The sequence below is a fragment of the Rhea pennata genome, chromosome 8 (assembly GCF_028389875.1).
Source record: "Rhea pennata isolate bPtePen1 chromosome 8, bPtePen1.pri, whole genome shotgun sequence".
NCBI classification, from domain to species: Eukaryota; Metazoa; Chordata; class Aves; order Rheiformes; family Rheidae; genus Rhea; species Rhea pennata.
In genome coordinates this window covers 13,220,111-13,246,114 of record NC_084670.1, presented here as the reverse complement: position 1 = coordinate 13,246,114, position 26,004 = coordinate 13,220,111, and the positions used below count along the sequence as shown (strand labels likewise).

Below are 26,004 nucleotides of genomic sequence, written 5' to 3'. Positions count from 1 at the left end.
GGGGCCGGCGCCGCGGTTGCCGTGGCGACGGCGGCGGCGCGGCGGCGGCAGCATGTCGGCGGTGGTGGCGCAGCCCGTGGCCATCTTCGGCTGCCGCTCGCAGGTCGCCGGCGGCCTCTGCTTCTTCGACGAGCAGATCCTGCTGTACGCGGCGGGGGCGAGCTGCGTCCAGTTCCACATCGAGCAGAAGTGGCAGAAGTTCATCCCAGGTGGCCGCGGCCCCGGCCCCGGCCCTGGCCCCGGCCGGGCCCCGCCGCGGCCGCCCTGACCCCTCTTCTCCCCGCAGGCTCCGAGAAGAGCCAGGGCATGCAGGCGCTGGCCATCAGCCCCAACCGGCGGTACCTGGCCGTCTCGGAGACGGTGGCGGAGCAGCCGTCCGTGACAGTGTACGAGGTGTCGGTGGTGCCGTCGCGGCGGCGGCGGACGCTGGCCACCACCGAGCTCCCAGTGCAGGAGTTCGTGGCTCTGGCTTTCTCCCCCGACTCTCGCTACCTGGCAGCTGCCACTGCCCCCCCCGAGGTGCATCTCGCCTACTGGCTCTGGGAGAAGCAGCGGCTCATGGCGGCGATCCACATCGAGGCCCCAGGCAGCGGCCTGTGCCAGGTAACGGCTGCGGCCCTTGCATCGGGGCAGTGCCGGGCCCGGAGCCTCCTTCCAGTGGGCCCCCTCCTTTCTGGGAGACGAGGGATACCCACAAGCCTGCTCCTGGTAAAACAGAGTAAGAATAATGCTGTGCTGTTCCAGAAGTGTCTCCACCAGTCATTTTTAATATTAGGATTCACAGGTGACAGGTTCTTTTGGCAGTTGGCCCAATGGAGCCTGATGCACCATGTCAAAAAGGAGAGGTAAAAAGATAAAACTTCAGATTAAGAAGTACCAAATGCCAGGTAGCAAGACTCAAAAGTTGATATGAGACAGATAAAAGAAAACCTGGAGAAAGAAAAGGGGTTACCACAGCTACCACAACCAGCTCGGAGTTGCCATGAATGCAAGGACTGGAGCACTTGACCTATAAAGAGGGACTGAGTCAGGAATTTTGCCTGGAAGAAAGGCTAATTACTGTCTTCCTAGAGAGGGAATTGTAAAGAAGATGGAGCCAGGTTGTCCTCAGAGATGCACGGGAAAAGAATTAGAGGCAGTGGTCACAAATTGCTGAAAAGAGAAATTCCTTCCTGTGTATCAAAGCAAAAAAAAAAAAAAAAAAAAAAAAAATCACAATGCGGGTAGTGGAACACTGGAAAACAGCCCAGAGAGATGTACTATCTCTGTCCTTGGAGATACTCACAACTTGACTGGATGCAGCCCTGAGTGGCCTGATCCAGTAAGACCTCTTCTGAGTTAGGAGTTGGTCAGGAGAGGTCCTTTCCACCATAAATTCCTCTACAATTTTGTGATCCTAAAAATCACAAAATCTAGAATGGCTACAAACTAGCACTCTGAAAATGAACGAAGTTTCTCATAGACAACAAACCAGCTGAGAGAATTAATATCAAGAGGCGGTTCCTTTTCCACCATAATGTGTGGAAATTACATAGGTTTGAAGAATATGTGTGAACTGTGTTCTGTCATCAGTCAGAGTATCCTTCAAGTTTCTAGAAAATTGTGAAGATAATTTCTAACTAAAAAACAATTCAGCTAAGTCCTGTGTCTGGTCTCATTCTGACAGATAAGCATAATATAATCACTGACCTAGAAACTGGTATTTGTTTAGTTTTCCCGTGTTATATGTTTTATTTCCAGGGCATGAGAAGGAGGAGAAGGGTCTATGCTGTAGATTAGGTACAGCTTCCATAACCTTTCTTGGCATCTGCTCTTGGCCTTTCTCAGCAGTAGGACACTGGGCTAAATGGATTTTTGTGTTGATCCGTTATGGATATTCTCATGTTTCTACTTCACATGAGATCTGTGGTATGTGGGCAGTACATCTGATCTATGTATATGCAGTGTTTCCATCATATCTCTGCAAAAACATCCATTAAATATATTGGCCATGCTTGGTAGGCCCAGCACATCTTGAAAGCTTTGAGCATGCTCATGCGCCATGAGCTCATGCACCACACTTATGCACCTCCTTCCTGCAGTCTGTCCTATGTCTAGATCTGAGAACTACCCCAGAAGAGTGGCTAGGAGCAGATTGATGGCACTCAAACAATTCCTGCATCCTATTTTGAGTATTTTTTTTTAAGTATCTTTCTTGGGAGGTAAGAGACTTCCAGTTAAATGGGTTGATTGGGCCTTAGCAGCCATCTTTCATGGGGAACATGCAGAAGTTGGGTGAAATACTAACTTCATGAGCTCTGTTCCTGAAGAGGGGAAATTGACTGTGGAGATCATTGCTGTCTAAAGTCCCATTAAGCATGAAAACCTAGGTCTCTCTATCTCTGCTGGCTTTCATGTTAGATGATAAGATGGCTGCTCCTCTGTTTTCACTAATAAACACCTAATTATACAAATTCATATGCATAACAGAGAAGAGTTTCCTCTCCTGAGACACAGAAATTCCATCTGGCCTTTAAGAATTAATAGCCTGATACCTGAAAAACTTGCTGATCATCTGTAAAGGTGTATTTTGGCCATACTTCTGTCATTTGATCCTCAAGGACAGAATCTGCTTCCTCTTCCATATTACATTGAGATTCAGATGTCTGTTTCTGTGAACCTTTTCCTCTAGCTTGTTTTCCTGTATCTGATATTGAAAGTCTTTGGAACAGGTTTTATATTTGCTTATTTGCTTTTAAAGCTCTGAGAGTGTACATAGTTGTGTAAAGTATTTTCTCTTTCCTGTTCCACAGGTGAGCTTCAGTCCTCAAGACAATGCACAGGTTTGTGTCACTGGAAATGGCATTTTTAAACTTCTAAAATATAGTGAAGGAACTTTGAAGACAACAAATTTACAGAAGGGAGAGCTACAGAACTACCTGTGCCATGCGTGGCTGTCTGCAGAGAAGGTTGTATGTGGCACCGATACAGGCAAACTTATCATATTTGAAAGTGGAGAGGTGCGCTGGGAGACAAGTGTTGAGCACAAAATACCACCCAGGGAATTAGAAGAAGATGCAACAACAAAAGAACCTGGGAGGTAATGAAAATGAAAATTGCTTGCAGGACCTGCCTTGTACCTACTTGCAGATCTTTCATTTATTTTGTTTTTGTCGATTTTATGAATGGGTTATGATATTTTAATTGCCACTGATAAAAGTTTTTGGGTTTTTTTTGTCTTTTTTTATTCTTCTTAAGCCTTACTTCATTTTCTGCTTTCGATTCTTCTGATATCTCTTGTGATCTGGTCTCTGATGAAAATGGCTTACAACAGGATTCTTTGCCTCAAATATATGCGGTTGCAGCTTATTCCAAAGGCTTTGCATGTTCATCTAGCCCAGGGGTTGTTCTTCTGTTTGAGAAGACAGAGGAAAAGGAAGTCTACAAGGAGACTCAAGAAATCTGGGTAGGTGGCTGTCTATGATGGGGGAAGAAAAGCTTTTCCAAACAGTTATGCAGCTGAGGCCTGTTCCTTTTTGCTTCTGGTTCAGTTGTTAATAATAAATTTTAGCATAACTTTAAAGCAGACTGTAAGCATTAGCTTATTGTCCTAGTGATGCAGAAAGGAAGTAACTTGTCAGAGGTCACACTGAAAGTCAATGACAGTCATCCTTTTGCAAGGTAATTCTGCAAGTTCACACATGAAAAATGGGCTTTGAATTTGCTGAATTTAAGGAAACCTTTAAGAAACTTTTTTTTTTTCTGAGAAGAACTGGGCTGTTTGTTTTTTTCCAAGGCAAAGTTTTTTTTTTCCCTGAAATCTTTGTTATTATAGTAAGGAGACTTATGCACTCTTAATAGATTAAATAATCTAGCAGAAATTGTAACTATTCTGTAGCGAGGTTTATGCATTTACTTACTGAACTGCCTGGACAAGATCATTTAACTCTGTGATGATCTGGTCATGCCTTTATACGGTGGTTCTAATAGGTTAGATCTTCCCTATGCTTGAGATCATAAAAGTTAGATCACTAGGACAAAGCCTTGTGTGCCTATGGATACTTATTTTGTCTTTGTCAGCTTCCAAGTCTCTGCTGTCGGAAATTGAAATCTGTTATGACAGTACATTGCTGTCATATACTAGGGCCTGGGCCTTGCTGTTCCTGTGAAGGAACAGTTGATTTCATCCTGCTTCTGCCTGCCTTTGGCTTTTCAGTACCAGGATGGTGGTGGCCCTTACCAGTTCCTAAATGCTGGAAGCTGCCTTGGCTATGAAAGCATTAGTTAGTTCTTCTATATTATAAGCAGTACAAGAATATACACACAAATGTGATGTGTGAGTGTCTTAGCAGTATACCATATGTCATTTAGTTGCTTCTAGTTCTTTCTTTGGGGAATATATACATACAATGCAGTTTACTTTAATAGCTTTTAATATATACAGTGTTATGCAACTTAAAAAAATGCCAAGCCAAATAAATTCAAAGTAGAAGGGAAGATTTGTACCATAGTTTTAGACTAGTCCTCAGGAAAGCTTTCTTTTCCAGATAAAAAACCTTTTCATTGTTACACAAAAATTTGTTGCAGCAAAGGAGTTGTCAGCTACAACATTCATACTGGGATTGTAAATGATCTTCATGGTAACCTGGGCTCAGGCAGTTAGCACTTTGATATTATATACAGTAAGAGTGTAATGTTAGCCAGTGTCACTGGTTAGATGTGCTGTGGCTCTTTATACTGTCTTCTGTGTCAAATGTTGAAGGCTTCATTCTGTAATGTGTGACACTGATACAGTCTAGCTGGTGACATCTGTCCGCCAGGATACCAAAGCTGAAGAGCTTGTTTTAGTAGGGAAAAGGGGTAATCTTGTGAGACCTAAAAAATAGTTACTATTTTCTAAGCAAGAACTGGTCCTTGTAACTTCCCTTAAAATCTATAAAGGATTGACCATGCCTCTATTCTTCAGCTGGTCCCCTGCAGTATTACAGTAGCATAAGATTTCTTGTCCCAAGCCAAGGTAGCTATTCTGTGCAGTCTGAGTTAAATGTCGCCATTCAGATGCTGAGTCTAGCATGTCTGAAGTGCCTACTACCTTGAAACACAAGCTTCATAAGTCTGGCTTGTCTTGGGTTCATCAGAGAAGTAGCCAATGGTCTAATCTGTCTGGCACTGTTTCACTAAATATTGTCATTACTTGCACATTATCTTTTTAGATAAAAAATAATTTGCTATTGCCACTTGAGTGCATGCATTGTCTAAAAGGTATTTTTTGGTCTGTGTGTGCATAGTCTCTTTTTCAGTTGAAGGTATAGAGGACATTACAAGCACTGCAACTTCTTAGATACCACTTATGTAGATTCCACAGTGGGCTTTCCCTTTTGGCCAGTCTTAAAAAAATGTAAGCTGCACATCAAAGCTTTCAGAGGACTGAGTCACACCATAGCTACTGCATACTTCCTAGGCCCAAGGAAGTTCTAGGAATGGTCAGGAAATGCATGTTTCTTCATTGGGTTATTTGGAAGAATAGACAGAGATGGATTCAGGGATAGCCCAGTGCCATCAGCCACAGCCAACTTACCTCCTTCCATAGCAGATCATTCCTCAAATTGGAAAGAGCACAGGCATTTTACCATGCAAGTGATGTGGCTTTGTCTTGAGGTCTGTATATGCATGGCTCTAAGCTATGCATGGTTTGAGAGCTGTGAATCGGAATCCACCGGTTGACCGGGGCTTGTGAAGCCGGGTCTAAAACAGGAAGAGCTCATGAATCGCAAGTGAACATGTAGCCCCTGTGGTCTGTTGACCAGGAATGTTCTTCATGTGGGACACTTGAAAGAGGACTCTTACCAACCTGAATGTTACCCTGCAAAGAACTGTTATTATGAAATCACAGTTTTCAGGCATTTTGAATTCTGACACTTGATAGACTTTTTGCTTATTCTTTTCTGCTACCATTTTGGTTTGTGTAGATTAATGCCATTTTTAAGATTACTGCTGAAATGGCCACTGGAAATTTTTGAACTTTGGTGGCTATAGATACAATTAGGTTGTCTTGTCCTATATTGTTACAGAGGTTACGTACTATTTAATACCCAAGTTTTCTTACTGGTATTATGTTTATGCTTATTAGAGTAGCATTGCATGACAAGTGTGGGTGAGTGCCTACTACTAAAATACAGAGACCAGGACTATCCGTATAATGCATTCCTTCTGCAGATTCCTCGGGACTTTTGCAACAGTGAATCAGAACAGTCAGGCAGAGAGGACATTATATGTATATGCTTCAGTCCCTCTGAGGAAACAATGATTGTTAGCACAACTAAAAACCAGCTTTACATGTTTACTATGCCTTCCACTGAGATTGTGAAAGTGAGTACAATTTTATCACACTGCGCAAGCAATACATCTGGTAAGGGATGTATTGTCATTGCACAGGCTATTCAGTGTCACTTTCTGTAATATGTTATTGTAAAATCCGTTAACTAGGGTCTGAACCTTTAAAGTATGGAATAAAGTGCTCTACATATTCTCTGAGGGCTATATTTCACAAGTCCCTTGCTCAAGCAAACCTACATTTGAATACCTGGTTTTATTCAGTAAAACTATAAAGAACACTGTTAAGACTGTTTAAGTGTGCATGTTACTGTTAGAGCAGTTGATTAAAAGAGGGATTTTTAATGCAACTGTTAGTACAATTTATGCTCCACTGTAATAGGCAGAAATGTTAATGTAATGAAAAAGCCAAAAGTTAGCCATGTGAATCTTATATTACTCTAAAATAGAAGCTGTTGAAGTCCTAATTAGAAGAGAAACCCTACTGTGACAGACAAGTTAATGAAATACATTCCGTACTGTAAAGGAATTTAAAAAATACAATGACAGAAGATAAATGTAGTGTAACAGAATTAACAGGCTTGGAATTAAGTACCTAACCTATATGCAGTCATACAAAAGGATCTTTATAGAAAGGAGTTATATACTTATAGGATCTTTTTGTGCATGCAGCCCAAAATGTTACTGACTGTTAATTTCCAGCATGGTGTAACCGAGCATCCTGATTAATTTGCTTATTACTTAGCACTTGATTATTTTTAAATGTCCATCTACCCAGAAAGTAAGTGTATTAACTGAATTCTTGCAGGTCCAGTTTTACTCTTTATTTAACTTGCATTTCTTTGGACACCTGCAGTTATGTCCTGCTCTCACTAGTGTGTAAGGCCTACCCAATCTTCCCTACATCACTTTTCTGGATTACTAATTAAAAAGTTAAATATGATTCTAACATTGTTGTGTTGCTAAGGCTTTGTTTAGACTTGTTCAGTGGTAGGATTACGTGATTTCCTCAAGTCCATCTGATTATTGTATTCAAAAAGCTATAATAAACTTCTCACCTGATCAACTGCCTACAGTGACATATTTATGATTTTTCCATGTTCTCATTGTTTCTCAGGAGAAGACAGCTCATTTTGTATATCTGAATTTCCCATTACATTCTGATTCGATCACTGGTCTGGACAGCTGTATTCGGAAACCCATTGTTGCTACTTGTTCCCTGGACAGATCTGTCCGCATCTGGAATTACAAGACCAAGTAAAGAGTCCTTCGTGTTTTTTATCATCTCTTGCTTTTCTGGATATTGTATTTAGCAGGCAACAGCAGCAGTCTCATATATGAACAACCATGTTGTTTTAGTAAAATTCTTGTGTGGGTTACAAATGGTCTTATTAACATGATTTGGGGAACATGAATATGCAGTCCCTTTAAGATCAATATGAAAAGAATCAAAGCTTGTATTTGTTGTGCCATTTTTGTGTCAAACTTCTCATATGTTTTTGAAAAAAAAATCTTTAGGAGTGTTTCACTTAACTTTGTCTTAAGATATTGTTGTCGTATCTCCTGCTTCCTGGCCCTTGTTCTTCAGCAAAATGAGTCCAGATTTTAAGGATCCTTAGAGGGAAGAACATCTTAGAACAGATGTTTGTGTATCTATGTTTGCAACCAAACGTTCATTCACCTTCCTCATTGTATTGCAATAAGCAAGCATTTGCTGTTGCACTTACCCCACCTTGCCCGTCAGTCAGGGAGTTCAGATTTGCTTTTGTTTCCTATAATATCTCTGTGATCATAACTTAACTGATTGGCAGCACATTTCCTCAAGGATAAGGCAGAGTAAGATTGTAGCTGCAGTTGTCTCTGCTGGGCAAGATATTTTCCCATCAGGTATGCATAGGGTGTTTGTGCTGTTGCATGCTGTGTGATTGTTCTCTCTTTCAGCACTTTGGAGCTGTATAAGCAGTATCAGGAGGAAGCATATACAGTATCACTTCATCCCACTGGCCTTTTCTGTTTGGTTGGGTTTTCTGACAAACTACGACTTATGAGTCTATTGTATGAGGACATGCACGTTTTTAAGGAATTTGCTGTGAGAGGTTGTAGAGAGGTAAGTAGTGTTTCAAAAATGGTATTGGGGAGTTCTGAAAGTTATAGGGAGCAGAGTGATGAAGAACGTGATAGGGGATAGGATCCTCTTCAGTAAATCGTAATAGGATTTAGGATATCAAAGCAGAGAGGAAAGGATTCTGAGTGTTGGAAAATGAACCTGAAAACTGATGCAAAACTGTGAAGCAGGGAACCTGTGGAAGGGATGACCTGCTCAGAAATACTGAAGGAGCGAATGTTATAGGGGAAAGCATCAATTAAGAAAGCAGTAAGAGCCAAATGATATCACAGAATTTTGTTTTTGTGTAGCATTCAGATATTAGATGATGTCAGTGGAATTCAGTTCATGAATTTTTTATATCCACTCCATCTTCAGTAATGGGTGATAATGTTCTTTTTCTAGTGTGCATACAGTAATGGAGGCCATCTTTTTGCTGCAGTTAATGGAAATGTGATTCACATTTATTCCACCACCACTTTCGAAAATACTAATAATCTGAAAGGACATAGTGGGAAGGTCAGTAAACAAAGTTTATAAAATATGACTGGTTTAAATAAACACTAACTGATAAACTTAAGATATGTTTTGAAAAGGTAAAGTACAATCTTGGATCAAAAATGCATCCAAAAATTCAAAATAGAAATACAAAGGTCAGTTTCCTTTGTGCAGAGATTAACTAATATTCAGCATATGACTGCACTAGATGCATATTAAGAGTCTGTTCTTAAACTGAAAGAGAAGGGTTGGCAGGTAGCAGAACGAGGATAAAGTATCCCAATAATAAATTATTAAAATAAAATGCATTTATCATTATTAGGACAAGCTTTTGTCTGTCAGTGTGGTCACAGAGTAATTCTTACTGTTTTTTTTTTTAATGCTAAAAGGCAATTAGTTGAGAAGCATCTAGGTTTTTCATAAATAAAACTTAGAAGAATTATTCCAGACTATCGTGTATTTCCCAGTAAAATGACATCTTCCTGTATGTCTGTAACGTAAACATTGAATTTCCCTAGATACGTGCAGTTAAATGGAGTGCAGATGATGCTAAACTGGTCTCCTGTGATACACATGGTGCTGTTTATGAGTGGAACTTGTTGACAGGTAAAAGAGAGTCAGAGTGCGTGCTCAGGTCCTGCAAGTACAGCAGTATTGCTCTGTCTCCCTTTGCCAGAATCATCTTTGCTGTTGGATCTGACCAAACATTGAAAGAAATTTCAGAGTCTTCGGTGAGCTAACAAACATTGTATGATTTTGCTAACCTCTGGGAGGGGACTAGTGGTTTGCTTTAATCATCATCCACTTGACAAATAGGAATCAACCAGTTTTTGGTAACTGCAGTATTTACTGACACTTTCTTTATGCTAATATTCTGATGTACTTTACCATGATACTTGAGAATTTTTGAAGTTTTATATCTATAACTTTACTTGGATTTCTCTAAAAGTCTTCTACCTCCACTAACCAAATAACTTTGCCACATTGTACCGACTGCTTTACTGAAATCTGAACTTACTGCATCTACTATTGTGGGCTACATCCATTTTTTTATCTGGAACAATAGTAAATTTTATGCAATAAACATTTTTTTTCAGAAGTAATTAACTTATTAATTAACTCAGTTAAAATTTTAAGAGTGTGCATGTATAAAGCTTAATACTAATTGCTGTTCATGGCTTTACTATTCTAGGCATGCAGATTCTTTTAACTTCAGCTTCAGGTAGTGATATCACAACTGGTTATGTAACAAGTAATCATTGCATAATTACTTAAGTAACAGTGTTTTGGAACATAGTGTAATTATTATTTTTCAGATCCTGCATGAAGTGCCTGCTTTTGATGTTGTTTATACTGCAGTAGCTGTTTCTCATTCTGGGCACATGCTGTTTATTGGTACCTCTCTGGGAACAATCCGAACTATGAGGTACCCATTGCCTTTGCCCACAGAGTTCAATGAGTATCAAGCCCATGCAGGTCCTGTTACAAAGGTAAAGTAGAATATGTTCTTTTCCCTGCCATGCTAGTTGCCTGCTTCTCCTTTTGCACTGGGCTTTTCATTTGATGCTATAATTGACACTATAATATATTGAAACTAAGGTTAAGCCTACATGTGGAGAATGAGGTTTAAAACGTTCATAGGAGATCTGTCTATAGAGACAGACATTACAGGATAAGCTATTGCTGGCTAAAAGGTAAAGGGTTAAGTCATGAAGGAGGTTGCAGTAGCTTGAACAGGATACCAGGTGTGGCATGAATCTGATGAAGAAATTTGATACAGCTCATAAAGAGGAAAATAAGGTTATGCAGGCTTGAAAATCTCTTGTGAAAATAGAAAGGGGAATGAGATAAATATATTAAGCAATTTGCTGCCAGAGTAAGTTGCAGAAGATATTGCAATACTGATCAGGTAACCATAGTGTATTTCACTATGGTGAAATACACTCCCAGCTTAGAGAACAGAAGTGAATCCTGTGTCTTTCTGTGTTCTCCTTTTCTGTCCCTTTCCATATTGTCTGGACCTGTCTGGAGTAGGAGCGCAGGACATGATCGAAATGGTGGTAGCAGGGCTGTGTTAGTATTTCCATTAGTAGTAGCTTGAGCAGGAGGGTTGGACTAGATGATCTCCAGAGGTCCCTTCCAACCTTACTGATTCTGTGAAATGACGGGAAATATGTTGAGTGGAGGGAAAAAAATAGTATAAAAGCAATCTGTGTCTGTATTTTTCCTAGTCTCTATCACCATTTTGTGTTTTCTTCCTTCTAAGATGTCTGTAACAGATGATGACCTATTTCTGCTGACTGCCTCAAAGGATGGCTCTTTTTTGGTCTGGAAAGTATATGATAAAGAAGGTCAGATACTGAAACGGGAAAAGGAAGTTGAATATGCTGAAGAAGTACTGATCATGAGATCAGATATAGAAGAGAAGGTAGGAAGAACAGCCTGTAAACATGAATTCTAGGACTGCAAATTACATTTGAAAAATGTTTGTGACTAGCTGTGCCTGTGTGACCCTCTGCCTAAGAGGGCTGGCATAGCTTTCTTCATAAGAAGAAGCTACCATGAGTATCTAGGCTTTCTTGTTAATATACAAACAGCATTGTAGGAGCAGTGAGGATGGAAAAAAGTCTGCATTTTTCTCTAATACTTTCTCCAGTTTCTTGAAAGCAGTTTTAATGGAGCAGAGAATTCAGAAGATGCCTTTCTGTGAACCAACTCATAAAATAGCAAAAAAACTTACTTCTTAAACTTGATCTTTTCTTGATCTGTCTGTCTGAAAATTCTCTGCAATGATAGTCTTTTGTTTGTGTAGATATAACATCCTTAACAAACTTGCTAATGGCAAATAGTACTTCTGTTAACAGTATCTTGTCATCCATATCCAGGGTCAGGCAATGCTAGACCTGCAGATTCGTGTGAAAGAGCTACAGACAGAAAATGATTACCAGCTACGTCTCAAGGACATGAACTGTAATGAAAAAATAAAGGAAATAAAAGAGATTTTCACCCAAGAAATAGACTGCCTTAAAACCAAACATGAGGTATGATTACAGCAGTAAATATGAAGTTTTTCACTTTTGCTAAAGGATTATATTCAAGCTTGCATTATATATGTAAGAATGCCGTAAAGCGTCTGGAAAAATCAAGTATTCCTTTCCAATAAATATGTCTGGGGTATTTATAAAGCATAAAACTATCTTTTGAGCCAAGTACATTTAAAGTACTGAGGAGATGCTAGAGTTTTTCCAGGTAGGCTCTAAGTGTCTTCACATAAAAACAGTTTCAGCAATGAGTGCTGCCTTAGACTAAGAGTCAGGACTAGTAGAAATGGGATCATGCTGTTAAAGCTCTATCACATGTGAGTTGCAGCTACTGCAGGATCTAACAATTGTTCTTAAATCCCATCTTCATTATGCCTTGACTGTTTAGCTTCTTCAGAAACACCTGGTGAGGTGTCATGTAAGCTTTCGGAAAACAGAAGTAGACTGTATCCCCTAGATTTCTTTTATTCATACGCTTGTTGATTTCTCTGTGGTCATGGAGCAGGATTTCCTTTCTCAAAAGCCATGATAGTTCTTCCTGATGTCTTGTGTCGTCTGTGTGTCCACCATTTCTGTTTTATAATTATCTATGCATCTGTCTAGAGCAAACACCACTTTTCTGATCAGTAATTTGCTGTATTTCTGGACTCTTTGTAAAATTAGAAGGCAGGTGGTGCAATTGCAGTATCACTGGTAGTAAGACAGCTTGGAGTGAGAGATTATATATCACAGTTAATGATTCAGTTCTTTTATCCTTCTGTTCCTTTTGAGCTCTTGGATGAATATTATCCTGTCCTGGTAATTTGTTACTGCTTATCTTGTTGGATTGTACCATAGGCCCTTCAACCAGTGTTTCAGTGTGACTCCCACATAAAGAAGCAGCCCAGTGTGAAAACTTGCCAAATTACTAACTACATTTTTTATGGACTTGTCATCTCCAAATGCTTCTTTTATAACTTTTTCTTGTCTCTCGGCTCTACAAATGTTCTGGCAGGTTTCTGCTCTTAAAGTTTTTGAAGAAGTTTACTTATTCTTTTTTATGCTTTCTGCAAGTTTTTCCTCAAACTGCTTTGCTCTTTGTCTTTTCTCATTGTGTTTTTTTTTGTTTGTTTGTTTGTTTGTTTGTTTGTTTTGCATTTAAGTAGCCAGAGTTTAAGCCCTTCTCTTTTTTCTCATTTTTGTATAGCTTGAGCAGAAGGCAGCCTTTATGCTTCTTATAGGTTACTCTACCTGCGTTTTGTCTATGCCAGTTTTCTTCTGCAGTTCTTCAAGCCTTTCCATGAGTAGTGCTTGGCCATAGAGTTTTAATGATCTCTGCTACACTGAAGCTTCTTCTTTAGGCTTTTGGATTATAGGCTTAAGCAAGTGCCTTTAAAGGTGAATAAAAGTTCTATGCAAACAAATCACTCTATTTGAATATCAGTATATGTTAAGATTAAACTAAATGATAGATTTGGACAGATTTGTTGCTAACTTTTGTAGTTATTGTGTCCAACAGGCAAATAGAATATTTCTGCTGACACAAGGGCCATACAGTTGTTACGAAGAGAAAGTCAAAAACATTGTAGTACCTGAGATTCTTTCCAAACTTTCTGAGAAATTGCTTACCCACCTTCTTGTTCGAGTTCTTTGTGCCTTTTTTAGAAGAATAAGTCATTCTAAGTGTTAGTAGGATATTCCAAGCAAATGAAATTCAAGTCTCACTTTTGCCTGGGTTCATCTCATTCTATGCAAATGTCAATGTTTCAGGATCTTTCAGGTGCTTCAAGTGAGTCAGAAGCAGCTTGGATTTTAATACCTGGAAAACAATTTGTGAAACTGCGAATACTCCTCAAGCAGGCATACACAAATAAATGGAGGGTTTTGTGGCTGTGTTTAAATTATGAATATACAGTGTTCTGTATTATATGAACACCATTTGCTGCTTTCTCTTGCTTTCCTTAATTTTGTAACCTGTCTTAACAAACTAATCTCAGGGAAAACTTGGCATAGTAATGCGTGGCATCTGCCTTTTTTGGCAAGTGATTTCAAAGATACAAATTCCATCATCTATATGTTCCCCACCATAGGCAAGATTACAAAGAATCTGGACACTGATTTGCCTATTGTCAAATTAAAACTTATTTTTCTTTCTTTTTCCCCAGATTTTACAGGCAGAAAAAGAAAAACAGGAGCTACAACACCAATATCAACTGTTTGAGCTGATGAAGAAACAGGCCAGGGAGGTGCAAGACCTAGGTTAGACTATAACATATGTTTAAAACTAGAATTTGGAGAAAGTGCATTAGATTCATGGCAAATAAGGAGACAGGAAGAGGTGACCACAATGCAAGGTACAAGGAAAAGTGAGTGGCATATGTGTCATAAAAATATTGCAGACCAAAAGTCTGTCTAAACTGCAGTGCATACGTGTCCATGACAGCATGCACAGAGGCATTGTATTTTAAAGGTCTAGTTCCTAGAATTAGTGATTTCTTCATTTATCTTGTAGTTGACTGTGTAAAAATAGCAATATCTTAATGTTCAGCAAGGAGGCCAATGTACAATGCGCACAGAATGGAAATATCTGGGCCCAGGATTCATAATCAAGATAAATCAGAAACACTTAAAATTAGTACCAAAAAGAAGTCTAGCAGTAAGAGAGGCCATTTCCTGCTCATACTCTGTAGCAGTTGTGCTTATACAGCTCTGTCAGGGTTGTTTTATCAAGGGGATGCATAGAGAAGCTGGTATTCATTTGTTATAATGGCAGACTAGGAGAGTCTCTTCTGAGGCACCAGCAGTGGTAGAGTATGCAGACACACGACTGAGAGAGGTGAATGACAGTTTTGGAAAAGGCATTATTAGTGAGGTCATAAGTAGAGGGAAGAGCAGGAAACAAGATATGGTTTTCTGGTGTGAAATTTTTTATTGTCACAAAGCCTAAACCCACTGTCTATCGGTTCAAGAAAGTGAGGAGGTGCTTCTAGGATAACTGATTGCAACCAGCTATCAAAAAGACCAAAGCAGAAAATAAGACACTAGTAACTGTAGAAAGATACGATGCACCTCTCTTTCCTATTAGTTTTATCAGTTCCGTATGTTTAATGTCACCAGAATCTAGCAATAATCAGAAATTGTTAATGGAAAATGAAAAATACCAGGAGCTGCAAGTGAAATCCCAGAGGATGCAGGAGGAATATGAGAAACAATTGCATGATTTGGAGGAAAGCAAAAGCAAGGCTCTGGAGGAGCTAACAGAATATTATGAAGAAAAACTTAATGAGAAAACTGTTTTGTTGGAAGAGGTAGGAACCTTGATTTGCAATTTGAATTATTGACTGTATTTTGATTTCCAACTATGATGGAATGCATCCTAATATGAATTAGGAATGAACTAGGAATGCATGCAAATCCTAATCTGCTTGTAAACAGGGAAATATGTTGACAGATAAAATAGTAATGAGGAAAACACCAGCTGAGTTACCAACATATTTGGGCTTCATGCCTTTAGTAAGCAATCTTCTAAGAAGAACATCTTCAAGTGTCTTAGCTTCGCCTCTCTTTCCCCTGGGTGCAAAAATTCCTGTTTGTTAACATGGTGTAGATGATATATTTACTGTAATTGGAGAAAGAGAGATTCAGTCAATCACTTGCTCAAGTGAAGAGATAATACTTCTGCAATGGTGAATTCTGTGATGCATCAGCTCCTGGTCCTTGAGATTGCCAACATCACTAAGTCCCTGAGGATCCTGCCTCCATAATTTGTGGAGCAAAGAGAAAAACTCTGAGTACTCCAAAAACTCCTGCCCACTACAGTCAAAGACTGTAGCTCAGTGCACTATATGCCAAAGCCTAAAGTGCAGCCAGGTAACTGACACTGAGTTGACCCAGGTAACTCATACAGATATATCCAATGTCAATAAATTCTGTCAGCATTACTGTTTCCTGCCCTTCACTGCAGTACCAATTTGGAGAGAATGTGTAGAGAGAATGTGAGAAGACAGGGGTACAGAGACTGGTACAAAACTGAGTATTTATGGGTCTTAATGCACCAGCAATAACAATTTTAAAAGATCCTCTCAAGTCTTACTCTTACCTGCTTTTTTTGCTGCCAAGGCAATCTCTCTGGTGTATTTGGGCCAAGTTTTCAGGCTTGTAAGCCTAAGTTTTTGTGCTTACATTGCACACCACTTCTGAGCTTTAAGTTAATATATATTTCTGCCTAACTTAGAGCATCCAGTCCTTAAAAACAATTTATGTTTATTTTTTACAGTTTTTAAAATGACTTTCATTCCCTGAGAAGTTAAATTAGTCTAAATATTCCTGCATTTGAAGTTGAAGAGTCCATTAAACACAGGCCTTCTCAGGAGAAACACAGTTATAAATGAAGAATTCTCCTCTTCTTTATTTGACTAGTACTGTGGTCTTCTCTAATGTTTGCTTTCCCTTATTGCAGACAGAGGAGACTATCAGGCAGCAGCTCCACATATACGAAGAAATTAAGAAACAGATTGAAGAAGATGAAGACCGAGAAATCCAGGAAATCAAAATCAAATATGAGAGACGGCTCCAGGAAGAAAAGGAATCAAACCTGCGACTGAAAGGAGAAACAGGAATCATGAGGAAAAGGGTATCTCTTTTTCTGTGATAAGATCAGACCTATTCATGGAGACCTACAGCAGAGAACTGAAATGTGATTTGCGACATGTCAAGGCTTGTTAATTTAGTCTGTAAATACTTGACATTTCTGTCACATATGGGAACAATTGCCTCTTCTTATATCAGTTTGCATGTTTTACAGTATTTGGGCAGAAGCAGCAGCAGCTGTGTGTCAATTGTATTGCTGATAAGACTAAAGAAATAAGAGAGATGGTAGAGCATGTGTGTTTTTATTAGTATAGTTTCTGCTATCTTGCATAGTTTGACACTATAAATAATAAACAATATTATTCATCATATCATAGGAAAGAAATGGACCTTTTCATTTCTCCAAATCTGCTGCATTACTTTGTTAGAAAAGTACTTCTGCTACTTGGTGATTTGTACGCATCATCATTTTTTATTGGTTCTACCATTAGATTCAGGATTTTTAAGAAGAGATAAAACCTTTTAGCTCTTTCACTAGCTTGGTATTATATTTGCCTAAGAGTGTTAGAGAGACATTTTTTGTTTTCAGTTTCTTCAGTATCTAGATGGAGACACAGTGGCTCTCTGCCTTCATGCCCTCTTTTATTGTGGTACTGTCTTCAGTTCTGATATCTTTTAGGCACCAGGATGGTGCAAGATGAATTCTTGTAGTTTGACCAGCACCATTTTTTGGTTCTAGCTTTCTTGGATTTCACAGATCTTAGCACTGGGGCAGGGATTTTGAGGAAGAGCTATGAGCTGGGCACCCTTCCGGACTATTTCTGACATCTTTAGATTTTACTACCTCTGTCTCCTAAAGGTCTTTTTTTTTACTTCTTGTGATTCTGCCATGGAAAGGAATGGACATTTTAGCCTTGGAGTCCTAGTATTTTCTTTAAATTCTCTCTTACTGGATTCATGTAAACCCAAAATCTTGTTGCCTTCGGTCTTGCTTACTCTTTCTCCCACCTAACTTTATTTCTCCTGCTTGTGATACTAAAAATTTCATTGTCTTATCTCCTCTTAATTACTGCCTGTCTGCTCTCTACCTTGCTTAAGTGCATCTGCTGAGATCATCATTCTTGCAGATTATTTCTAGCTCTTCCTTCTTTAATTGCATGAAATGTATATCTTTGTTTTTTCAAAGCCTGTCTTATTACTCACAATTGTCCCCAACATTAACATTTTCATCTCTCCTTCAGTTGTTTGCTTTATTCCATACAGTCCAACATACTAAAACGCTTCCTGCAGTGATAACTAAACCCTGTAGTCTCTCAATTTGCTATCCTTTCTCCCACACTGTCTACAAGATATCTTACGAAGTAGGATAGTTAAATTTTGCACAGCTTTTGGAGATGGTTAAATTTTTACCTGTTTTCCTCTCTAGTTCAACAGCCTACAGAAAGACATTGAGGAGCGAAACAGTGAGATTGAGGAAAGGAAACTGGAACAACAGAAGCTGCAAGGCATCATTACGTCACTGGAGAAAGACATCTTGGCACTGAAGAGAGAGATTCAAGAGAGAGATGACACTATCCAAGATAAGGTGAGAAACAGGATGATTGATTCAGATCAAAGTCACCCTTCTTTAATTTAATACAAGTATTTATATTAATAGCATTGTGTTATGATAATATCCAGTATGCTATTCTGAGTAGCTATTCTGTCCCAGACATGACTGGAAGCTCAGTTTTAACTTAAAGAATTTGCAGTCTTTAGTTTGGGAACTTTATGTTTTCCCTATGTTCTAAGCTTTCCTTGGGGAGCTGGAGTTTGGGCTGTTCAGGTTCTTATCCCCTGCTCTGGGATTTGTAGGTGGCTCTCTGCGTTATTTGACACCCCTCCCCCTGCAAATTGACAAAGATCAATTCTTCCACAAAATGTATGCCTGCTATGTTTGCTTCTGTTATATTCATGCCTTGACCGAGGAGTATGTTCAGTAGTGCTGTGTCTGAGTCAGATCTCTGTACCTATTTCACCCAGGAGAAGCGAATATATGATGTAAAAAAGAAAAATCAGGAACTGGAAAAGTTCAAGTTTGTACTGGATTACAAAATAAAGGAGCTTAAGAAGCAAATACAACCACGTGAAAATGATATCATGGTAATGAAGGAACAGATCCGTGAGGTGAGCAACACAGTCATTTGGCCTCTGTTTCTCAGCCCTTTATCTGGTTACAAGGATGGCCAGGCAAATCCCTTGGAAAACTCTACCTTATTTGCTCCTTGACTTCTTTAAAGGATACTCGGCACTGATTCAATATTTTTATGCCTAATAGAAATATTTGTGCACAGTAACTGCTATTTAGTATCACATGCTACCAGTGATGGATGTGGTTACTTAAACTCCTGTTTCAGTATTTAATACCAGACTTCAGCAATGTCAGTTTTGACATCTCTCATCCATTTGTGGTTGCCTCCACATACCCTGTAGAGCTTGCAAGATACTGCCTTTCTTGATCTGGAGAAGGAAAAGGTGAACTTCTTCCCTGAAAACGTTGCAGATTTCTGCAAGCTTAACCCAATTTAAATGTTAGGTACATAGATAAACTACCATTCCTCAGCTGCTCCATGGAGACTTTTCATGTGTTCATGTATAGCTTGCAGCAAATTCATTGAGGCAATTTATTCGTCATACCACCTTACCATAATTTCTCCACTGATGTGCCTTTATCACAGCCAAATTAGAGCTATGGTTACATAGCTGATCAGTGACCTGCTAGTTTTCGTAAGTCTGTTTATTCAGAAAAAACGCCTTTTAAAATAAAATGCAAACTAATGAACATTTTATAGGCATGTCAGACTAGCCTGATGAAATTCCTATCCTCTCTTTTGGTCACAAACTCACATCAGTAAATGCTGGAGTATCTTTTGTGCCTCTTACCTGCCTTTTGTTTGTAGGCAGTCACAGCTTTTCATGCATTTGTTTCTTTTTAGTACTGAATGCTTCTCATTGCTGCGCTTATCCACCCATCTTTATTCTGATGGAACAGTACAGCTCTGCTTCAGCTCTGGCAATGAAGGGATATCACTTAAATATCCATCACAGAAAAGGGGGTTGACTATCCAGTATTGCATTTTCTGTATGTTCTGACAGAGGGCAGTGTTGTTCCAAAATTGACCTGAGGTTTTGAATTGCAATTCAGTCTGAAGGGAGACCTACTCCCTTATGTCTGTACTTTAATTCTGTGGTTTTCCTGTTTCATGTTGTTTTTTCAGTAATGTCTACTTTTAGTCTTGATTTCCTCCTCCTGCTTCCTTTCAGATGGAGGCAGAACTGGAACGGTTCCACAAGCAGAATGCACAGTTGGAACTGAACATCACAGAGCTGCAACAGAAGCTAAAGGCAACTGACCGTGAGGTGCACAGAGAGAGGCAGAAGGTATGGGCTATGACCACTGTGCAGTGGTTCACAGTTTCTGCAGAATGAAGCTTGCGGGGATGGTACACTGCAGAAGCATTAATCTGAACAAAATACTCCTTCATGGATCCTGTATACAAGGTCCAGTGAGCAGGAGAGTCTTGGGTAAATGGAGACAAAGGCAGAAACCTTCCAAGCCTGCAACCGGATTGGAGAATTGATACTAAAAATTTCCAGCTGTTTATATGTAAGTTTGCTCAAAAAGTCAACACATATATTCTCCCAGGTTTAACAGAGCAGTGAGGCAGATGCCTAACATACTATTTCTTCCTGCCCAAGCTTGAAACTCAGGATAGTGAGGATATCAGGGTAGGAGCAACACATGGGCTAGCACCTACGATGATAAGCAGGCATTAATAGGATGAAATGAAGGGTGAGCTTATTCATGAAGGAGACAAGGGCTTCTTGTATTTGAGAATAAGCAGGTCAGATATGAGAGAGCAAAAAGAACTGAAATTGATGTTGAGGGAGCTTAGCAGGCAGTGCAGGACTTGGAAAGAAGGGAAAGGGGACTGTCAGAAAGCAAATAAGAGTGAGAAGGGAATCTTGATGTGAAATTATCAAGTTATGCACATATCTGATATATTCTTTGTCCCTTGTCATCTCTTATTAACTATTTTCATCTTGTTTATAAATAAGAATGTAAGCTGTTTGGGAAAGGATGTTGTCGGATAGTGTTCATGATAATATGCTGCTATTTTTCACTTGAGATCTCTGGGTGCTGGCACTGGCATTACTTAATGCAAGTATTAAAATGGATTAAGTGTTACTGCTAAAACTAGTATTCCATATGCTGTGTTCAGCCTGAGCAAGTTTTCTTTAATGACATATTTTAAAAAATTAATTGGATTTAAAGCATATGACAGATTTTCACCAGTTCAGCTAGACTTTCAAGGTATTGCACAATCTTGTGTGCTCTGATCAGTCAGATAAGAGTGTATCTACATAACTGTTGCAGGGACAAAATATGAAAGCTCTCATCAAACGATTTAAAACAGATCTTCATAACTGTGTGGGCTTCATTCAGGATTCCAAAAAACTGAAGGATAGGATCTGTGAGCTCTACACCAAGTATGTGCATCAAACAGATACGGTGAGTCGAGATCTTTGTCTTCTTGCAGGTGAGCTTATTTTTTAGTGTGATTACTGAGGCAACATGCTGTCACCCCTCAGGTGGAGACTATAGAATTAGACACAGATTTACAGCAGGAGCACATCAGACAGAGAGAGTATCTTGAGAGGAATTTTGCAACTTTAAAAAAGAAGGTGGTGAAGGAAAGTGAAATCCATCGAGCTGATTATGTGCGCATCATGCAGGTAATGAGCCTTTTCCCTATGGTATGGGGAGGGAAGAAGGAAGCAACTGCACAAAGAGGCTTTAGCAGCCTTGCTGCTATAATTTTTTAAGACTTTGAAACAATTTTTATTTGCTCCCTTGCCAGATATTCGTAGGGAGTTCAAATGCTTATTCATTGAGCTACTGGAGTTGTACAATTTTCTAGGGAAAAAAAAAGATCTCTGGAGCAAGAAATTCTGCTGTTATTTGGACTGACTTTTTTGGCCATGTAGTCCCATATCCACTTGTCTGAATTCAAAAACTTTCTGCTTTTCACATCCAGGTTTTCACAGGAAGTTCAAAAACAAATGATGAATGTGCCCATCAGTTCTAAAACATCTTTCTCAGAATCCTTGTTCCTTATAGGGTAAGATAAATTTGCAACTACTGAGGCCAAAGATCCAATGTGTTTTCTCCTGGAGTGAGAGGATCTAAAGCCCCACAGCTAACTTCCTGGGAGGACAACACTCCTGTAGTCTATTATTACTATGATCGCCTTCTGCTCAGTCAGCATTTCCCTTTCTCCTCACTAGCTGTTTCTTCATTGTTACTTTATTATGCTTGCTCATGATCTTTATACCCTGTTCTCTCTTAAGTCCTCTATTCTCTGCTCTTTCTTCATAGCCCTCCTTCATGCCTAGGCAGCAGCAATCTTCTTCCCTGGCACTGTTTTAATTTGTGTTCTACTTCTCTGGGTTAGAAATCTCCATTTGGCACAAAAGGAGATGGTTTCAAAAAATTACCTGGAAAATTTCCCTGCTGGAATAGGGTGACAGATGGTGCTTGCAATGATAATACTTGATGTCTTGGATCAGTAAGCCTGACATGAAATGATAATTAAAACTGAATTAATAAAACATCTGGAAGATAAAGATATCAAAGGTTCTAAGCAGCCTGGTTTCTTCAAAGAAAAGTCAGTTCTCTGAAGTCTCATAGATTAATGAGTCTTTATGGCCAGGAGGAATTATCGTGATCTTCCAATCCTTCACAGTGGTCTTTTAAGACTAGTTTAGATGAACTTCTGTCAGGGCTTTCTTTGAACAGGTGAATGACATATTGAAGGCTTTCTAGCCCTGTATTTCTATTAGTTCTCAGTTGTAATTATATTTTCAGAGCTATAAATTCCTTTTCGAGTCACTATTCATAGGTACATTTCATTATGACTATTGCAACAGCTGATTAGAACTGTCAAGATCATTTTAATTATTCTTACCACTTCATAAGTTGCTTGTTGCTAGTCTGTTAGTTTTCCTTCCAAACCTTCCATATTCATAATGGCTTCTTTGAATAATCTTGAAGTAACAGTGCTCATATAGTATAAGAAAGAAGCATGTATAGAATGATCCTTTCTGTAATATGTCCTACCTGTTTCTGGCAGGCAGGACTGTAGGGACTTACTAGGCTGTAGATTGCATCCAGACATCACTTTCCTGATGGTCTCATCCTACATGCATTTGATCAATCAATTTTTTGAAGCAATTTCTTCTTTACCATATCCTCTGACAATGTTTTATAATGTACATTTATTTTAATGCACTGCATGATCATTTTGTTGCAGTGCAAGCTTTCTGTCAGACTGCAGAGGCTGAATTAAAGGTTTATCTCTCCAGATAGCATGCCTCTGCAGAAAGATATTATCACTGTCAACAAGCAGCCTTTCGGCATACAGCAAGCCAGACAAGACAATTCTACATAGCCCAGGCTACCTCATGCAAGAGAGGTCTTACACTGTGCAATGGACCTAAAGCAAGATCCTGAATTGACATCAGGCATTCAACTGCATCAGTTTACTGAGAATAAACTTATGACTCATGACTGCCATCTAAACAAAAATGGTGTGCCACAATGCTGAAAGCTGATCTTCCTGACTGAGTTTGGAAGTTATCCTCTTCATGTGTTCCTTTCAGAATCGAGTTCTGGGATAAACGCACAGTTGTCAAATTTCATCTGTGTTTAAAGACTTGAATTAATGAAGTCAGAGTCTACAAAATATTATTGTTTACTCATTTTAGAGCAGGCTCATCAACTCATTCTGCTCATCAACACAGTCACTGCAGAAACAACTGTTCTTGCCCAACAAGTTAAGACCTTAACACATTCCACAATCTGCCTGTGTGTCAGTGTCTGGTTCTGTGGATGGGTGACTTTCAGCTGAGGGGAAACGCGAGCACAATCAGTATGCTTTCCTTAGTGTCAGGTATTTAGACTCTTGCCACATGCATACACCTTGAGTTACTGCTGCTGGCTTCAATTCCTGGAGTGTGTCTCTGTACAGATAATTGCTGTAAGTGCAGTGCCTTGCTCCTAAACAGTTCTGAGTTGTCTATTTGTACTACATTGACTCTTGTGTGATGCTAATACTTTACCAGTATACTGGTACATATATATGTGCCTTACAGAAATCTCACACAATGTAAGTGTATCAACCAAAATTGTCATCTCATCAAAAAAATCAAGGTTTGAAACGACACATTTTTCATAAGAAAATGTCATTAATCTCTTTTCTTATCTCCTGCTGTTTTGCTGAATTTGCAGTTGCTTGAGATTGATATTAGGTGAGGCAGCCTATGCTTGCCTTTTGGCCATTTATCCTTTTAAAATATGTCCATATTTGGTGAAGTTCCAGAGGCTGGAATGATGATATGTTCTAAAATGTCTGAAAAAACACCACAGGTAGCAGAAATCATCGCTGCTATCAGTACAAGTACAGTAGCAGCTGTTTGACATTCCTACTTGCTGTTGATATGATGAGGTGGTTCATTGTTTTGTATGAGACAAATACACGATTCGCCTTCTCTTGGATTCAGAACAGAAATATCTGGTTAATGATGCTCTTGTTTCTGATTCATGGGCAACAGCTTTATTAATATCAGCTCCATACTGTTATTGTTGAAGTCTTTCAATCTGTCAATACAGTGGTGCAAGAGAACCATATTACATTCACTGTACCTTCCCAACTATTTCAGCAAGATGCTTTGTAGCAGGCTATTAAAGAATTATAGAGTTGATATTTTACAGATTGAAAACTAACTAAAAAGGAAAGAAAGATGACTAAATGGCCAACTTTTCTCTCTAATAAAATCTTAGTAGTAGGTATATCAAAGATCTGTATGCTTTATATATTTCTTAATAATTTGAAAGGGGTGATGGAAAGTGATGTTAGTCAAAACTAATGAAGAGGACTCTGAAGAAATGCAAGGATATATATATATAGGTTAGGTGAACAGACACATGACAGCAAATGAAAAGCAAAATAATGCACACTGGACAGAATTTTTCACATTAATTCTGCATTAATTGAATCCATCTCAGAAGGAACTTGAGCTTCACTGTAGAACTGGCAAAGAAGATGATATCTTAAAGTGCAACTGTAGTCAGAAAAGCAAAACAAATACTAGCTTCTCAAGGAGAGTGATTAGAACACTGTCATGTTTTACATCAAATCTGTACTGTAGCCTTGTCTGAAATACTGTGTGGTGTACTGATAGCCCTAGCTCAGTAAGCATTTAATACCTTCTATCTGTAATGCTGATTCTGTGCTGTCTAGTGTCCTTTCCCATGGATAGGAAGATACATATTGCTAAGCCAGATAGTACCTGCACTGTTCGTCATAGAGCATAATGTCATTGCAGGAAAATGTGAGTCTGATCAAGGAGATTAATGAGTTGCGGCGAGAACTGAAGGTGACCCGCACCCAGGTACATGACCTCCAGTCAACACTAGGATTAACCAAGAAAAAGCAAGTAATTCGAGACCCAGGTGAATAATGTTTCTTGTATGTCTCCTTATTATCAGTTTGCATTTCAGAAGCCCTCTTTGTTACCTGTGAACAGTTCTGTTACTCTCTATAGTTCCAGCTTATCTGCCTCATGGCACCTGTTATTTTGTAATGTAAGTTGCAGAAACTGCTGAATATTTCGGAATCTTATTGTTTAGCTCTACTCCTTCAGTCCTGAAAGACACCTTTCCTTACTCATTCCCAAGAACTCTGCAAGCTCTCTCTTCTCTGATATTATCTTCTAGCTCCCTCCAGTGAACTGGTGTCCAGCCCAGCTGTGCTGAGGTTGAATGCAGAGAAAGAAGGTGAAAAAATCATAGAAATGCAGCAGCTAGAAATTCAACGCCTGCGAGACCAAATCCAGGAGAAGGGGCAGGTCCTTGCAATTGAGCCTCTCTCAGATGGAAGGCTTCCTATGCTGAACCTGGAAGGAAGCCACAGGACATAGCCAGAATGACCTGGTTCAAGAACCTTACATTACTATGTTCTGTCAAGATCAGATGTCCAGCATTGATTAGACGTGCCCTATCCTGTACTCTTCCAGTAGAAGCATTTATGCAGCACTCACTACTCTGAAACTCAAGGCACTTGTCTTCTCTCCATCTTTTTTTCGTGGAATCTACCGTTTCCATGAGGACTTACCTCTCCCTTAAGCGTGCTTGTTTTGAAACCTGACTGCTGCCTAGGAACCAAGAGAAAACTAATAAACTTGCGTTAATACAAGATTGATCTTTGTGCCTTCATGCTCAGAGAGGTGCACACCTCTCTCCTGAAAAATACCATGTCCTAGTCCAAAAGAGCTGGGCAAGCTCTATAAACCTTTTCTGCTGGATTTCTTATTATGTGTTCTATTGTGCTGCAAAAATCAGTATCTGCCTTTTATTTGCAAGTATTGAATTGCCCATTT

The 26,004-nt window shown here is 39.2% G+C and overlaps 1 protein-coding gene across 1 annotated transcript; it reads left to right on the top strand.

Moving 5' to 3' along the window:
- The first annotated feature begins 52 nt into the window (after positions 1-52).
- Positions 53-25,805, top strand: CFAP57 (cilia and flagella associated protein 57). Its single transcript, XM_062581354.1, has 22 exons — positions 53-209; positions 287-603; positions 2,793-3,079; positions 3,238-3,445; positions 6,196-6,348; positions 7,430-7,569; positions 8,254-8,419; positions 8,822-8,935; positions 9,433-9,645; positions 10,231-10,404; positions 11,181-11,342; positions 11,800-11,955; positions 14,100-14,193; positions 15,052-15,242; positions 16,394-16,567; positions 17,951-18,109; positions 18,547-18,690; positions 19,828-19,944; positions 20,942-21,076; positions 21,157-21,300; positions 24,952-25,078; positions 25,343-25,805. The coding sequence occupies exons 1-22, from the start codon at positions 53-55 to the stop codon at positions 25,543-25,545; spliced, it is 3,735 nt and encodes a 1,244-aa protein (XP_062437338.1). The 3' UTR covers positions 25,546-25,805.
- The last annotated feature ends 199 nt before the right edge of the window (positions 25,806-26,004 follow it).